Raw genomic sequence first — 18,025 nt, 5'->3', positions numbered from 1 at the left:
ATGTATTTATTTATTTATTGCAAAAAAACAAAAAAGAAACACATGCACCATTTATTTATTATTATTATTATTATTATTATTATTATTATTAATCCACGTTGTATTTATATTTTATGATACAGCAAAATATATTTTTCAAAATGTTTTTTGTGGCAAAATTTTAATTATATTTTTTTACAGCTGCATCTGGGATACAGCTTCATTTATTTTCTCACTCACTACAAGGATAACATTTATTTTTATGAGTAAATATTTGACTTTTTGATATTTGAAGTTTGTTTCTTTTAAGATTCTGTTACAATAGTCAATTCCATACATAATATGCATTAGGTGCATGACCATTCATTTTCTAATATTGAAGAAGAATAAGAAGGGCAAGGTCGTTGACAGTTCCATGACTGTGACATCATGTTATTTTGAAGCTTGCAAATATGTATATTGTTGTTGTTGTTGTTGTTTTTTTTAACAAATGGTAAAACTGTTAAACTGCATGTTTGTGACTTTATAATCTACAACATCCCCTTTTGTAAATGATGTAAGAAATTCTCAGACCACCATTATAGAATCTTCTCGAACTTTTCCTTCTCTCTTCCTCTCTCTGACATACTCATTTTCTCTCTATAAATCTGTCAAACTATCTCTCTCTCCCATCTATTCCCAGGCTGAGCCGGTGATCCTTGACCTCCGTGACCTTTTCCAGTTGATTTATGAGATTAAGCAGAGAGAGGAGATTGAGAAGAAAGCTCAGAAGGACAAGCAGTGTGAACAAGCTGTTTATCAGGTAGCACACACTCGTATGAAATATTTACACTCACATAAACACAAAATCCCAAAGAGAATTCAGAATGTCTAATGCGCCTTTATTTCTCAGTCATAAATACACCCGCATATACAGTACATCAGCACACGAGCGAGAGCAGCATAAAACAGAAACAACAAATAAACAACTCAAAACGAAGTTTCTGAAATATAGAATACAAATGTGTGAATGAATATAGAAAACAAAACAATTTCCGAAAGGGCATATGTTCATATAAGGCAGCTCCTTCCACTTCCTCTCTATCTCCCTTCATCTCTCTGTCTGTTGAGCCTCTGCAGACAGATGCAAATATGTGGGTTGATTTTCCTCACTCTGCTTTCTCAATTAAGACCAAATCACCCATCTCTGGCTGTGCAAGTCACATCTTTGTTCCTATTTCCAGATGTTAAAAATGTGCTTTACTTCTATTTTTTTATACAACACACCAAATTATGACTAATAGAAAGTCTAGTCAAGAGAAACATAAATTTAGTAAAGTCTGTAGTAAGTCATGTAAGTGAGAAAAATGTATATTTTTCTTCCCCTCTCATGTTTCACACCTCTTTCTGTCGCTTGTTCTTTCCTTCTTTGACCTCCAATCCCCTCTTTGCAATCACTCCTGCAGACCATTTTGGAGGAAGATGTGGAGGATCCTGTGTATCAGGTAATGCTTTGAAATGAACTGTAAATCATTATGTCTGCCTAAACGTGCCCTCTCAAATTACTCTGCCTCTCACTGTCACGTTCTACAGGGCTCCCTGCTCAGTAATATCCATTTTATCTCATTTACAGAAATAAATAATTCCACTCCATATTTTTTGCTCTTTTTCACTCTTCCTGAATTAATAAGTTCTGTTATTATGTCACTTGTATGTAAATATATGGTGAATTATCACTGTAATGGTTTGCTAACCTTTTTCCTTTTCATAAATTGGGTATATTCCGATAAACTGTGATGCAGTGTCATTCCTGAAAGCTTCCCTTGTTTGTACTGAAAACAGACAGCTTTAACACATCCCGTGTGGGCTACCTATATGTGTGTGTACGTTTACATGCATTGCATTGCATTGCCTTTCTGTCTGGTGTGCATCATACATCAAATAATGGCCATAAGGAATCTATGCAATGAACTCAAGAAATTGCCTTTGACAGATTTGATGCAATTTAAGAATGTAAACCAGAGAACTAGAACTTGAATACAGGGTCCAAAATGAACTTTTTGCCATTCCTGCCAATGACAGGTAATTGAGAAAAAGTGCCAGCCATGAATATTTATTACCAGACATAAAATTGTTCTAGATAAACCTGCCATATTTTCTACTGAGTTACAGTGGACGTTGTTACTCGTGACAAGTGTTTATACTTTAGCAAACTGTTTGTCTTTGCATTCTTTAAACCATTTAATATTGCACTTCCTATTATAGAAAAACAGTTAAATTAAATGCACAGCTTACATTTGGAGGTGAAAAACATGAAACATATAGAGTATAAGGAAATATAGTATCGCACAACTCGTTTTGACAATGCAGATTTCTTTATTTCCCAACGTTTCGGCCTCACGGCATATCTTGACAAAGTCCATGAGACCAAAACGTCTGTGAATAAACAAATCTGGGTTTTAAAGATGAGTTGAGCAGTTCCAAATAAAGTCACAAGTCAACTGGAACTAATTGGTCGTACCCAGATTTTACTTGCATTTGGCACTTGACGAGTATTCATTTTGGAGCCTCCTTGAATATATATAGACTAGACATCTATTTAAAATAACCTTTATCTGTGCTGTACAAAGTAAATAGTCTTAAGACTCTAGTATAGCATTGACTGAATGTCCAAAAGTCATTAGCTACAAAGTAGAGAAATTACAAAGGTTGTCTTTAGGCCTCTATCAGTTATAAACCCCATGCTTAAAAATCAATCATTTTCTGCTGTGTACTGTTGATCTGATAAGCATTATCAATTTGCTGATAAGGGGTCCTAGAGAAGGATTGGCCAATGTCTACAACCCTGTAACAGAATAAATTAGAGAATGGCAGTAGTTAATGGGCAAAAATGGGAAAGACGAAGTCATTATGTGTAATGTCACAGAAAATGGAAACGATACTGCCATTAGCATTAATGTGTTCTAGAATGGACAGGAATTAGTGATTAGCTGGAATGCTGTATGCCAAAAATCGCTAGGCTATCTGGTCTCAATGTTGTCCCTGCATTATGGAAGAATATATATCACAGAAAAGGGTTAGAATGCGTCTGCCATTCTGAAAATGGCCCTAAAGCTCAGTGGCTGGCTTTCCAAGAATCATCCCAAATTCAGACTGACGCTGGGACAGTTCTGTTATCACCAAGGCCGTAACCATGTCTTGAACATTGGGGGGGGACCAAACCATTTTGAAGGGTGGGGGGTCAAGGGTGTAAAAATATAATGGTACTCTTTGGTCCTGACTAAAAACGTTAAATGCAATTAAGGGCCAAAATGTTATAATTTTTGGTTTTAAAAGTTACGTTGTTTTTTTAAAGTTCATGCAGTACAAGACAAACACTGTGCCTGCATTGCTAACAATTCACCTGTTTCAGTCATATTTTCTTTCTTTTTTTGCTGTCTAAAAGAAAAGACGAATATAATTCGAATTTATTTTCATCCCTGATGTACCTGTAAAATGACATGACTGTGTAAGCATGGCTAGCAAATAGATAATACACAAAGTTATTTACTGACCTCAAGTTGTCCTTAACCCCCCCCCACCCTAAACACCTTAACACGATATTCAAGTATCCTAACGCTGCTCTTAGCCATACAAAAACACATTGTATGGAACTATTTAATATTGAAAAAGTAAAAGTATATAGTTATGAACAACATAAGGGTGAGTAAATGAATGAGCAAAAGTACATTTTCCATTTTTAGGTGAACTACTCCTTTGAGTGGTGGCTAATTTATGAGCACAGACATGACAAGGACATACTCAAAATAAAATGGTCTCTTTTAAAGGAAGACTCTTAGGAGATGATGAACTACATTTTAGAATTAATTTAAGACATAAATAAATTATTTACAAAATCTTAGAGACACTGTCTCTGCCACAACCTAAAAACTAAATTGAAAAAGTCTTACCATGTTCTAGTTTTAATCTGAGGATGATAACGCTTTATTTTGAGGTTTAAGATCTGGCCATATTGGAGGTGACTTGTCCCCCTCAATGTATATTGTGGTTACAGCCCTGGTTGTCACTGCTTTGCTAACATTAGTATGCCTCATTAAAGAAACATGAAGTGTTGTGTTTTTGACTGGGATTTATTTCGTTGCCCTGTTTGCAAGTACAGAAACAGTAAAGATACACAACAAAATGTGGATTATAAAATTTTAAAGGCAGAAGTCAGATGGAATATATGCATGAGTTAGAAAGAACATATTGCAAGTTCTCCTTCCTTGTTTTTATTTTATAAGCTGTCAAAATGTAGAGAGTGATTTTTTTTTTCTCTGAATTGAAACTGTCATAGATGCACATAGTTGTACAACACAAAAATCATTTTTCATAAACAGTATTTATTTGACTTGCTTTCCAGTAAAATATGTAAACATCCTTAATAGAAGGTTAAAGTACTTGAGTAGCAACATTTTTAAGATAATAAGACTTATTAGGTCTTATTATCTCATGCAAATTCATCTTGTTTGAAGGATGTTAAAAAAAAAAGGCAAAAAGACTTATTTAAAAATGTATTTATGCAGTGAACGATAGCAATAGATGAACTTGTGGGACCATAAAGCCAGAGCATGTTTCTGAAGGTCAAGACGCAACCATCATTTAGTCCGAAAGCCATTCACTCTTCCTCAAGGCTTAGTGGGGTCACTGCTCTGCTCCTGGGCCCATGACCGCTGTTGATTCTGTGTCATCAATCAGTCTTTTTTCTTTTTTCTTTTCCTCTCCTACTTACCTTTTTCCTGTCCCCTTTTTTACCTTTGCCTTTTTATCTTCCTCTGCTGCCGATGTTGTAGTACATTGTATTTGAAGCAGGACACGAGCCCATCCGTGACCAATCAGAGGAGAGCATATATCAGGTACACTGCCAAATCCCTCCCTTGTCTTTTCAAAAATGCTGCCTTTTAAATTATAATAGCTTGAATTAATGAAACAGACCCTTAAATAGTAGCTTATGTTGAATACAATAAAACATGCTCACCACTAACACTAAAAGGTCAAATTTACAGTAATAACTGACAACTGTGTCAGAAATGTATTTTTTCATTTCAAAATATGACATTTTCTCAGGGATTTTGGTGAATATTTTTCATGTTTTTTACTTATAATAAACATAATTTTGAAAATATGTTACTGTTAAGGTATATTTATGTTTAATGAAATATAAATGTTGTATATAAATGTAAGTAAATTCATACTGAACATATATATAATTTGTACTATATTTTACCAAAATAAATACTTGTATCGTCTTTATAAATTATATTATTAGTTATTTACTTTTTACAAAAATGTACATTTTTATATTTTCCATTAAATTTACCATTAATTTAACAACAATTTAGTTTCATTTCTAAAATGTCCTCAAAACACTTTAGGAATAGTTGTCTATTCTGCTCATTAGGAAATATTGAAATTTGTTTGGTTGCTATACAGTACACCAGTGGTTCTCAACCAGGGAGCCTCAGTGAACATTCAAGGGGTACTCAAGATGGTTTAATATAAGATTATAATAATATACCTTAACAGAAATGCTAAAACCTTTAAAAATCAAGGTGCCTTGAACTTTTGGTGTTTTTATGCAATCATGTGCTAAGGCGAAATCGCACACGCATGGCGCTATGGACTGAGACAAGTGCAATTTATTTCAGAGGTTCTTCACCAGTTATTGCAGCGTCTGCATCCTAATATATAGTCCGTGATATAAGCAAAGGCAGCACATTCATCAGATGTTGGTAGTGTAATTGGACTGTATGCAATTAATTAGAAGAATGGAAATATGGACTTCCATTATTTTGAGCATTAACTGCATCCTTGATGAATGTGACGCTCCTTTCATATGCATGGAAAATACTCAATTCAAATTACAAAAAAATCATCCAAACATTTTACAACTTTTTCCACCAGCACCTTTTTCCGACAACAGGTGGAAAAATACCAATACAATGTAAATTAGATCAAAAATTTTATTGTAAATATAAACATAATAATAATTAAAAATATGACCTAAAGATATTTTAACACAAGTCTTATAAATATTTGTTTCATAAAACGGCAACAACAGTGATTGTTATAGACATAATTTGATGTTCCAAGATATTTTCAGAGTTTGGACATGAACTTTATTACCACCTGCTGGTGGAATATCCAAACTGCAAATGCATGAACTGAATTGGACTTTGCGCTGAGGTAATACGTGCTTTTGAGTCTTAGCGCAATTACCTATTTATCAGGTAAATTGCAAATTGGCGCTTTTGTGGCACTTAATTAACATACAATACTTCCCCAGTTTGCGCACATACACCCACAGATAGTGCAAACATTCCCATCCATACCCGCTTGTGCTTTGCGCTGATGAAAATTGGATAAGATGTAGAGCACGGTCTTTGCACGTAATGCTGTGCATAGTGTGCTTACGAAAATAGAGCCCAATATTTCTTGTTTTAAATTAAAATATGGATGAAATTCATTATTTTATATATTGACATTCCTAGTTTCTGTTAATAAAGTTTAAAAACAAGTGGCTTTTCATCAGTACAGCAAAAATACCACAGGAAATTCTGTATATTAGCCTACTTGGGTGTCTTTAAATATTATCTTGGACAATTGGGGGCCATGGAGTCAAAGAGGTTGAGAAACTCTGCACTATACAATTCAGTCCATCAGTTTGATAAAGGTATTCATAGGCCTAAAAATTAAACATATCAAGCAATTGTTCTCAATTTTTCATATCAAACAGCCAATTTTAGCAATCTGCCATTATTCTTTAGATAAGACTTTATAAGAAGCCCAGATTTTGATGGTATAGCTAGTGACAGCTTCACTGTGTAGCTGCCAGAGTCCCACCTGTGAATTTGAACAGAGTTCTATGCCAAGCCACACTAATTCAGCGTGACGGCCCTTACAAAGATTTACACCCAGCAATGTTTCGTGCTATGACCGGCATGACTATGACAACAGCAGGTGTTGTATCCTCAGGGCTACTTTTTTTTTGTCACCTGCGGCTTGAGTCACAGAAGATACAGTACACTGCCAAGCAAAACAATAAACACATTAATATCCCCAACACTTCGCCAGGCTGTCTCCTCCACAACTTTGAATGGAGCCGACTTATGGGTGAATTCACAAAACAGTTGCACCACTTTTTTGTCCTGTATTTCTGTCCATCTTATTCACTTACCACCCGCAACCAGTTTAACCAGGTGTTAATTGTGCTGAAATAGCAGTGTGCCATTAGTATTTTGTCACGGACCTGTCACTCTGTCAGTCTAGGTTTTTTGTCTGACAAGGACCGTGGCATCATCGTCCCATATCTGTTGTTGTCTGTCTTTGTGTGAGCACACGGTTGTATTCCCTGGCGTGCGCTCTACGGTCTGTCTTGTTTCATGTCGGGAGCATGGTGTCTGGATCCTGACTTCCTGTCTGGTTTGGGTTCGGTCTTTGTCGGGATCCAGTCCCTCATGCTCCATGTCTGTCTTTTATTGATGTAGGTGCATCGCGCTTATGTCATCTTGGCAGCATGCACTTGCATCAATAGTTTGTCTCTCGCAAACACGGGTGCACCTAGCTTCACGCTTACGTTGCGTGCCCTGGTTGCAAGCTGTCTTCATGTTGTGCTGAGGTTCGGTCACTTTGGTCTAAGGTGTCGGGTGTGTGTGTGGCCGAACTCTCGCACAGGTGTCCTGTCTTGTTTTTGTTGCCTGTTGCGTGCATCGTGTGGCGTTTGCCTCGCGATGTACGCTCAGGGTTTTTTAAGTGTGAGAATGCGTGGCATCACTTTGTATGGCTTTGCTACGCATTCTCTCATCTTGTTTGTCAGTTGGCATGGGCGTATATTGCCTTATTGTCTTGGCGATGTGCGCTCATGCCATTCAGGTGTTTTGTTTTCTTTTGAAAGCACATGGCTTTGTTTCATTTCTGTATCGCCACATGTCTCCTCTGTCTTACGTCATACCCCGCCTCCTTGTTTGCCTCTTATTAGTTTATTAGTCACACCTGCCGTCTTGTAAGCCTGTTGATTTCTCTCCCTATTTTAGTCTCCTCGTGTTTACTGTCCAGTGCCAGTTCATCTTGTTTCCAGTGTTCTGCCAGTCAGTCTTGTTACCCTTTTCCTGTTTCCCTTGTGTTTTTCCCCTTTGGGGTAGCTTATGTTTATTTTTCCCCATTGTGGGAGTTTTGTTGTATTAAATAGATTCTCTTTTATTTTTTAACTCTGCGTTTGGGTCCTGTCTCTGAAAAATCATGATATATTTAAACTAAGCCACTGTCATTCTTTTCAGCACAAACACACTCCCTTACTATGTAAATAGGCTTATGTGAAAATAGAAAATTCCCCACAATGTCACAGTCAGTTTAGTAGCTGTGTTAAAGCTTAAAACCCTATCAAGGACCAAATTATTCCCTCTAACCATTTAAATGTGTGCACAGCTCTCAAGTGTTAACCTGACACTTCACAAACTCCTGCACTGACATCAGGACCGACATCAAAAACTCAGAGGCATGAAAGAGACAGCTGCTCGCTGTCACCATTAAAATCACGATCAGCGAGCACCTGATTCCCCCTCATATCGAACACAAAGCCAGACTGGCCAAATTCAATTTAATCTACGCAAACATCACTTTTGATCTTCGCTAACAGCAAACAAAATTAGGAAACGATCAGAACAAAATGAATAGATCTACATCTACATAAATGTATCTGTGGTCCACAATCAGGATTGAAGATTGTGTGGCTTGTTGTCCGTGTCTGTTATCTTTGAGGCCATCTCTAAACTAGTGAACTCCTTAAATTTGACAATATTAGAATAACTTCTAGCAGATTTTAACATTTCAAATTTTGTCTCTCTTTCCTTGGAAAATGGGTTTACACAATGGTTCACAATAAATGGCAAAAAAATAACAAAAAGGCACCTTTTAGGGCAAAACTGTGTAACATTTCTTGCAAAATAACTGCAAAATAACTGGTGTCTTCAAATAAAAAACTAGGTATTGGAAGCAGCCTTGACATCCAGCAGGACTCTGGGTTCCCGATCAGTAATGGTTTGGGCAAAGTATCATGATGGGCACAGTTTAGGTATCATTCGAAGTAGGCTGGCATTCTGTGGTCTGCCTAAATAAATTACTCTGTAGTGATTGTGAGCAGCAGGTCTCTCCTCTGCCCTTTCTCCAATTGAAGACTTAAAAAATAATAATTAACCCTTAAATGCCAAACACTCTTACATATTCGGGTCTTTAGAGACCTGGCACGTATATCTATCACAAATGGATCTACAAAATGTCCAGATAGCGTAAAAAAATGTCATAAAAAATCAATACAATTAGAAAATAATCGAATAAAATATATGTTTATATTTTATTTTAATATATCAATGAGATAATGCAACAAATCAGGACAAATCTAAAACAGGATTAATTACTTTCACACTGAAATTTAATGAGACGCAACTGGCTGTCAAACACATATTGAGCTACACATAACATATAATCTACACATAATCTACACATAGGTAAAGTGGCAAGAAAAAGTATGTGAGCCCTTTGTAATTAGCTGTTTTTCTGCATTAATTGGTCATAAAATGTGATCTCATCTTCATCAAAGTCATAAGTATAGACAAACACAATGTGCTTAAGTTAACAACACACAAACAATTGTAATCATTTATGTCTTTATTGAACACATCTCATTAAACATTCACAATGCTGTGGAAAAAGTAAGTGAACCCCTAGGCTAATGACATCAACAAAATCTAATTAAAGCCAGGAGTTGGCAAATCCAATTAGTGAAACAAGATTGGAGGTGTGGGTTAGAGCTACTTTGACTTATAAAAAGCACTAAAATATTTTGAGTTTGCTATTCACAAGAAGCATCTGATGACATGGACCATGCCTTGCACAAAAGAGATCTCAGAAGACCTACAATCAAGAACTGTTACTCAGAAGAAGTGAGCTTAGATATTCATCTGTCCACAGCTAGCCAAATTGCCTATAAATGGAGATGACTTATGGCTACTCTCCAAGGTGACTCAAAGGGCACACCACAGAATGCTCAATTAGGTAAAAAAAAAAAAACCTAGAGTGACACCTAAAGACTTGAATTAATCACTGGAACTGGTTAACATCTCTGTGCATGAGTCTATACATGTTAAACATTAAACAGGCAAGATGTCCATGACAGGACACTAGGAAGGAAACCGCTGCTTTCGAACAAAGACATTGCTGCGTCCCTGAAGTTTGCTAAAGACTGCATTGACACTCTGCAATGCTACTGGGAAAATGTTTTGTGGACTGATGAAACTAAGGTTGAATTGTTTCAGAAAAACACACAGCATGGTGTAAAAAGGTCACCGTATACCAACTTGAAAACATCAACCCAGCGGTGAAGTACGGTAGGGGAGCATCATGATTGGGGGCTGCTTTGCTGCTTCAGGTCCTGGACAGCTTGACATCATCGAGGAAAAAATGAATTTCCAAGCTAATCAAGATATCCTACAGGATAATGTCAGGGTGGCTGTGTGTCAGCTGAAGCTCAGTAGAAATTGGGTGTTGCAATGACCCTAAACATTGAAGTAAATCCAGTCAGAGCCCAGACCTTGACTCCAATAGAGATGCTATGAAATGATCTCAAGAGAGACGTTCACACCGGACATACTAAGAATATGTCTGAGCCTGAGCAGTTCTGTAAGGAAGAATGGTCCAAAATTCCCTCTGAACATCGTGCAGGTCTAATCCGCAGCTACCAGAAACACTTGGTTGAGATTATTGCGGCCAAAGGAAGATCAACAAGTTATTATATCCAAGGTTTCACTTACTTTTTACACAGCATTGTGAATGTTTAATGGGATTTGTTCAATAAAGACATGGAAAATTATTTCATTATAATTTGTATGCTGTTAACTTATGCACATTGGTTTTGTCTATACTCGTTACTTTGATGAATATGAGATCACATTAGAAAATCAGCTAATTCCAAAGGGTTCTCTCCACTGTATTTTCTCAGCCACTTATTGAGCTTGAACAGATGCACAACTTACATAATTTCAATAGTACACCCAAATGACAATAGTCATATCACACTGTTCATATGTTTTACTTGCTATAGTGATATAGTCTTTATTTGTATGATTATAGTACTAGTTTCTCTTGTAATAAAAATATAATGTGGCTGTAAACTTATACAGATATGAAATTAAAAAAATAAAAAATCATTTAAAAAACAAAAAACACTATTACATACCTACGTACATACAGTAGGGTCTCTAATGACCCTAAACACTTTTGGTAACAAATAAATATTCTTGCAATTCTTTCTTTTTTTGTGTGTAACACTTTTCATAAGAGAAAGAGATTGAGAAATACTAAAGAGGTGTGGGCACAAAATGGATGAGGTACAGGGTCACTAAAGACATGAGGTATGCATTTAAGGGTTAATCAGATCTGTTCCTGCATGATTATTGAATAAAAGAAATAGAAACTTCACATCAAGTGTGCTATGAAATTAAAACAGTGGCAATCAGTCTCTTAGGAAGAGGAAATTAAGAACAATGGCAAATTAAAGAGAGATATGAGGTGAACAAAACAGACAAAGGAAGGTTTGGCATCTTCACACACTGTCTTATATTTTAAGGAAAATGCATGGCTTCCAATGACTGATCAAGATTATTTTCAAATGATTTAAACTGAAAAACACTTCATCACATAAAATAAAAGGCATAAATAATAGTATGAAGTATTAAAAATAAATTAAACAAAAAATATATTTATTTTAATATAATATATTTAGTTTTACTATTATTATTCAAGCAAACTTTAATTATCTACTATACACTATATTCTGCACCTTGCATTTTATCTGTAATAAAAACACACAACACATACTGTACACACAAGCTCTCCTTTTATATATCCATGAAGCATAACATTTGCATTCTTTGACCTTGTAACATCTCCTGCTGAATTCTGATGCAATGGTAACTTGTCATGTCAACTGTGCATTTGGCTGGGCTCCCTGTCCACACTAGGTCCCTACCAGCCAACAAAAGGAGGGAGTTTATGACGTTCCAAAGCGACATCCAGTGAGTGGACCTGTGTGTGTTTGTTTATGTGATTGTCCTTTGCCTCTCTCTGGCAAATCTTTTCGGTATGTCAACCACCAAGCATCAAGCATTTCCCTCTCGCTGTCTTTAGTCCTGTGCGCAGTTCCACAGCACCCATTCCCTGGCATTCAGTAAATCACATAGACTGTACTATGTTGCCCTGGTGTTTGTGTGTTTTGGTTGATTGTGTATTTTTGTGATCTTGCATTTTTCTTTCTTGTTGGCTGATAATTATGTGTGTGAGAATCTATTGATTTTTTTGGGCTGGTGTCATGTGATTGGTCAGTTTTGCATGTTTTATGCTTGTTTTTCCTCAATGAAAGTGGCAGCTGGTGCATTCATGAGGCTACTCCAACCTTGTACATCTCAAGTTTAAGGTGCTGTAAGCTATTTACTTTGTAATGGCACTCCCAAAAAAATTCAAAACAATTTGAGGTGCTTTTTGCCCTTCAGTCTTTTTGCGCATTTACAGAAGGAGTTGAAGCAGATCCTTCAATTTAAACACCATATTCTGCTTCAGTTGTCAATGGCTAGTTTGTTGTGCAAGATCTCTATATTGCTATTGTTGATTTTGACAACACTGAGATGACACACAATGTCTCAATTATACACTGCCTAGCTCAACAACAAAAAAATGCTGTTTGGATTTAAATAAGCATATACACATAAGGAGATTGCTGAAATCAATGTAATTGGTATAAGAACTGTCCAACACATTAGTAAACCTGGAAGGATAGTGGTCTGGAAAAAATCTCGAATGATCGTGATCGGGGATCACTAAAACACTTGAAGTCACATCGTAAAAAATCAACAGTAGAACTCACGGCTGTGTTTAATAGTAAAAGTAAGAGCATTTCCAAAAGCACAATGTGATGAGAACTTACAGGATTGGGACTGAACAGCTGTGTGGCCACAAGAAAGCCACTTGTTAGTGAGGCTAATTGGAAAAAATTACAATTTGCTAGAGTATAAAGATTGGACTGAGGAGCAATGGAAAAAGTTAATGTGGTCTTATGAGTCCAGATTTACCCTATTACAAAACGTTGGGCACATCAGGGTAAGAAGGGAAACGCATGAATCGATGCACCCATCATGCATAGTGCCCACTGTACAAGCCTCTGGAGGCAGTGTTGTGATCTGGCGTTGCTTCAATTGGACAGGTCTAGGCTCAGCAACGTTATGCGGAAAAAAATTAAAATCATCTGACTACCTGAATGTACAGAATGACCAGATTATCCCATCAATGGATTTTTGTTCTTCCCTGATGGCACGGTCATATTCCAGGACAACAATTCCAGGACAACAATGCCAAGATTTGGGCTCAACTTGTGAAAGAGTGGTTCAGGGAGCATGAGGAATCATTTTCACACATTAATTGGCCATCACAGAGTCCTGACCTTTAACCCCATTGAAAGTCTTTGGGAGAAGACCTTACAGAGTGTTTCAACTCTCTCGTCATCAGTACAAGATCTCGGACAAAAATGTATGTTACTCTGGATGGAAATAAAGGTTCTGATGTTGCATAAGTTTATCGAAACAATGTCACGACTAATGCACTGCATAATCAAAGCCAAAGGCACTCCAACTAAATATTATAGTATGCAAATTCTTTTTGCCAGGCAGTGTACAGTGGTATCTTTGAAGGGTGAGGTTTTGGTCTATTTCATTGGCTAGAATGGCTAATATCGCTTACAGCACCTTTAATGCCACACCATGAATGTCATTGAATCATGCATGATCTACAATAAAAAGATGACATATATGTGTTGTTTATATGGTGACTGATAAGTAATTTAAATGAGAGATGGCAAACATTCATCTAAGGACTAATCACATCTGAATTTATGAGTGATTGTAGAGATGATGTTTCAGGTGATACAAAATTTGCTATAGATTTTTAAATGTTGCTCTCTCTCTCTTTAAATGACAGACAAGATTCATTGTTTGGCTGTCCGGCCTCAACATTTATATTATGGTATAAAAATGGCCATGGTATCTGCTGTCTGTACCTCTCTTGTGTTATAGCTGATCTGTTCATTCAGTCTTAGCTAAGTTAAATGCCTAAATCCCCTGATCTCTACCACCCTCCCCAACTCATGCAATTCCAGTATCCTCCCTTTACCTGCAGTTGGTTGAGTCTAATACTGGTATCCTCTATGTATGTATATATATATATATATATATATATATATATATATATATGCATTGGTCTTTCCAGATCTAGAAAACAGTGTTCCTGCTCAGTTTAATTTTCCTCTTCTGAGCCCTTCTATAGCCCTGTGCCTCTGTCTGGCCTCTCTGCCTCTCACCTCTTCCATAGCATTTTCAAACACCTACTCACTCTTTTCTGTCTTTCTCTTGCACACATTTTCCACCTTCTTCCTCTCTCCCTTTTCAATCTAAGTTTTGTTGCCTCCTGATCCTAAACCCCCATCTTTTTTCATTCCTGTCTAAACAAAATCTGAACAGCTGCAACCCTTAAAATAACTCTTTCAGCTCTACAGATTTGGCTTTCGAATTGTAAGGCTGTAAATCTGTTTTGTGTTGGATGTCTTCAGCAATAGTCTGTTAGTGCATAGTCCCTGTAGCTTGGGATTTTTATTTCGATTATTCACAAATTGCGTGGAATTTACAAAACAGTTACCCCTCTTGAGTGTGGCATTTCATCCCAAAAAACTATATTTTATTCACTAACCTACTGCAATCCAATTTGAGCAGGAGCTATTGTATATACCCTAGTTTAACATTGCAATAAGCTTACCGGTAGTTAAATTACGTCATTGACAATCTGTTTGTGCAAATGTGAAATTGTGCCATGCAAATTGCAACAACAATCTATCAGTGGGTTCTAAGTGAATCTCTGCCAAACTCATATGAAACCGATCTTCAATTCCCATACAATACATACAAATAAAACAGAGTTCACTTCTGTGATTATGCTAATTCTGGGCAGTGAATTTAAAAGATGTGCTTTATTATTTGATTCAGATTAATTTTCCCAGCGCGTGTGTGTCTGTGTATCGTTGCACCATATGTTTTTCCCCTCGGGGCTTCTCGTAGATAAGACACATAATGCACATAAGCTGCGCTCATGTTAGTGTTTAATTTCAGTTACATCAGCGATCTGCATCAAATAAATGAGGAGAAAGTTATGTGTCTCCTACATCATGCATTAGTCACTTTCTTTGTTATTATGTACTGCACGACGCAAGCCCTATGAAAATAGTCGGTGACAGCTGTTCCATTTTTCTATGACATAGCGCTATTTGGGTGGGTACATTTTAAAAATGTGACTTAAACAGCCAGATGCATTTAGACTCGACCATTTTCATCTGGAATGTGTCTCAAACCACCTCCTGAAGTGTTTGAGTGACCGGATTGCAATCTGTCTCAAATGCCTTTCGGAGGCATTTACACCAGTTTTTTTTTCATGATCAGATAGCTATCCGATCACTGAAAACACACAAAGTGGCAACGTGTAAACAGGCCCTTTGCCTGCTCAAGAAGTGAAGTGTTCACACAAAATCCAGAATTGCTGAAGCATCATCCTTGAATAACTCTTGAGTTTTGTTCTTTTTCTTTTCACCCTTCTGCCCTTACTCATTTTGTTAATTTTGTAGATGTGGTTCTTAGTTGGTCCAGTGCCTGTGGTTATATAATCAGTCATAGCATAAGACATTAACACTCTGGCCTTAATGAAATGGGCAACACATAAAAGCACACAGAACACATATGAAGATAATTATTATCTCCTGCGGGAGAGTTAATTGATAGCCAGTTGTAATGATGATAATAGAAAAGTTGGCTGATGTATTGTGAGAAAAGAAATGAGAATGAGTCGGGCAGAGCTATACATGGGAGTAGACAATAACAGCTCCACATTAATACATTTACACAAAAGACTAGTGTTTACCCTCAGTACTGTACTAAATGTTGCCATGGAGACTGTTTTGTGTAAACACTGTACTTCCAGTTATGGAATTACATTATTTGAGCCATACTTTCAGAGGAGAGGCAGCTTGTTTTAATAACTGATAAAGAGGTAGTTATCAGTATTCGTGATATTCATCAGTAATAACGTGTCAGCAGCATGTAGGGTGGTGTGACTGCCACAGTTCATCACTATGGGACCCAGCTGTCAGCTTTCCCATTATCCTCAATGGTGATCCCTAAGGGTGTGTAAAAAGATTGATTTGATGGAATCTCTTGGGCTGGTAATATTACTGCCATTTAATTCAGCTACTGTGCCCAGTAAAAAACGGCAGTTCCAGTGCAATGACCTTCAAAATCAAAGTGAGGAATTTTCACAATCATGGATCAATTGATGTGAAAAAGTTTTTTAAAACAATTTAATCAGAAATGTTTTATGCTTGTGTTTCATGAATGAGGAACACTGTATGCTACAAAGGTGATGTGGTTCATTTTTCGATGTTAAAATACTTTCTGCTATCCCAGCTTGATGCGAATAGACAACTATAATTGTTCAGTTTGTATGAGCATCCCATTCAGACTGACGCAGTGACATTGGCTCAACCATAGTCTGTGTGAATGGGGAGACTACAAGGTTAGCATAGAATAGCATAATGCTGCTGTCCCATATGAATTCTATTGGCTGTATACTGGCGAGGAGACAAGAGGTCATTCTTTTTGAATGGGTGTCTATTGAGGAGATGCCGACTGACTCTGAATAAACAGCTTTTGTGAGGAAACAGTTCATCAATTAATGATCTGACCCTCTGTCCACCGATCTTCAACATGTTTTACACTAAAAAATCATTTCGAGTAATCCATGTGGGGAGTTTACAGCAATAAAATAGCTGTTTCTTAAGGAAAGTCACAGACGATTTTGTAACAGGTAGATGTCAGTTTACAGCTCTCCCCGTTCATTTGTATGGTATCTGCAAATGGTAACTTACTGTCGTAACACGCTAGTTGACCGTTATGCCCTCTCTTATGGTAAAAACGTGGAGGTTCTTATCTCAGTATAGAAGATCTCTGGCTCAACCAATGGCTTGAGTTTGGAACTGTTCTGCATTTCAGGAAGCCTGCTTTAAAACAACTCTGTTTGGTATAACTAGTGCACAGAAATATAAGCGTAAGCCTGGTTAGCAGGAATTAATCACAATGCAGCCTCACTTTATAAGCCTGCTCAGGTGTTTCTCATTGTTGACATACTTCCGTTGTTTTCACCCCCCTCCACCCCATCACCAACCGTTTAGGTCCTGTCCTGTGTGGGTGTAAGCGCTGATCCCCTGCCGTCATTGCTTCTGGCTGGATCCAATGCAAGTTTCAGATTACTGAAACCTAGGACAGGGCTTATGATAAATGATATAAGTATTTGTATGTTCCTGTGAATTCCAATAATCCTGAGTCTTTTCTGATAGAAATTACACGTTTTTAAGGTTTGCAACTTCAGCATTAGATAGCTGGATCGATTACCCTGGTTTGTGAGTAAAGAAAGCTACACAGCCCAAACTTGGTCAATGTTCAATGCTCTCTTTCTCTCTCTTTCCCTCTCCATCAATTTGTCACTGTATCTCTCTTTCTTTTCTTTATGTTATTCCATCCATTCATGCTCACGGTATTGGCATATATAAAGTGTCTGTCACAGTGGCTTGTTCATGCTTATCTCTCTCAGACTTCCCTGTGTCTGGCACCATTTATTTAACTCTAAATGCTAAGCAGTAACACAGAACACAAAGCACTAACTCAGAGAGGTCTTCTGACTTAACCATCTCTGGTGTCACCTGTTTAAGCAACCAAGGAGTCAGTTCTTGCTTGATTTTATGCATGTATTACATGTCTGTGTTTGTGTTTTTCTGTATTGATCCAGTTGTTGTGTGTCTGTCCTATTGGTGTTAAATCTGCATCCCGTTCTTTAAAAGTGATCTACAAACCTGTGATTTCTATGGGAATAATAACTCTTAAAGTAGTTGGAA

At 37.0% G+C, this 18,025-nt stretch overlaps 1 protein-coding gene across 2 annotated transcripts in view; it reads left to right on the top strand.

Annotated features, from left to right (window-relative positions):
* The window catches only part of LOC127621597 (disabled homolog 1-like), a 216,489-nt gene that overhangs the window by 174,136 nt on the left and 24,328 nt on the right, over positions 1-18,025 (top strand). The window contains exons 6-9 of one of the 2 annotated variants that reach the window (XM_052095261.1): positions 662-781; positions 1,425-1,463; positions 4,791-4,853; positions 12,012-12,065. In XM_052095261.1, the coding sequence (XP_051951221.1) occupies positions 662-781; positions 1,425-1,463; positions 4,791-4,853; positions 12,012-12,065 (276 nt within the window). The remainder of the gene's footprint in view (positions 1-661; positions 782-1,424; positions 1,464-4,790; positions 4,854-12,011; positions 12,066-18,025) is intronic. The other variant, XM_052095260.1, reaches the window with a different exon arrangement.

Source organism: Xyrauchen texanus, chromosome 28, assembly GCF_025860055.1.
Source record: "Xyrauchen texanus isolate HMW12.3.18 chromosome 28, RBS_HiC_50CHRs, whole genome shotgun sequence".
Classification (NCBI taxonomy): Eukaryota; Metazoa; Chordata; class Actinopteri; order Cypriniformes; family Catostomidae; genus Xyrauchen; species Xyrauchen texanus.
Note: the sequence above shows the minus strand (reverse complement) of the source record. Positions and strands in the feature narration are given on the sequence as shown.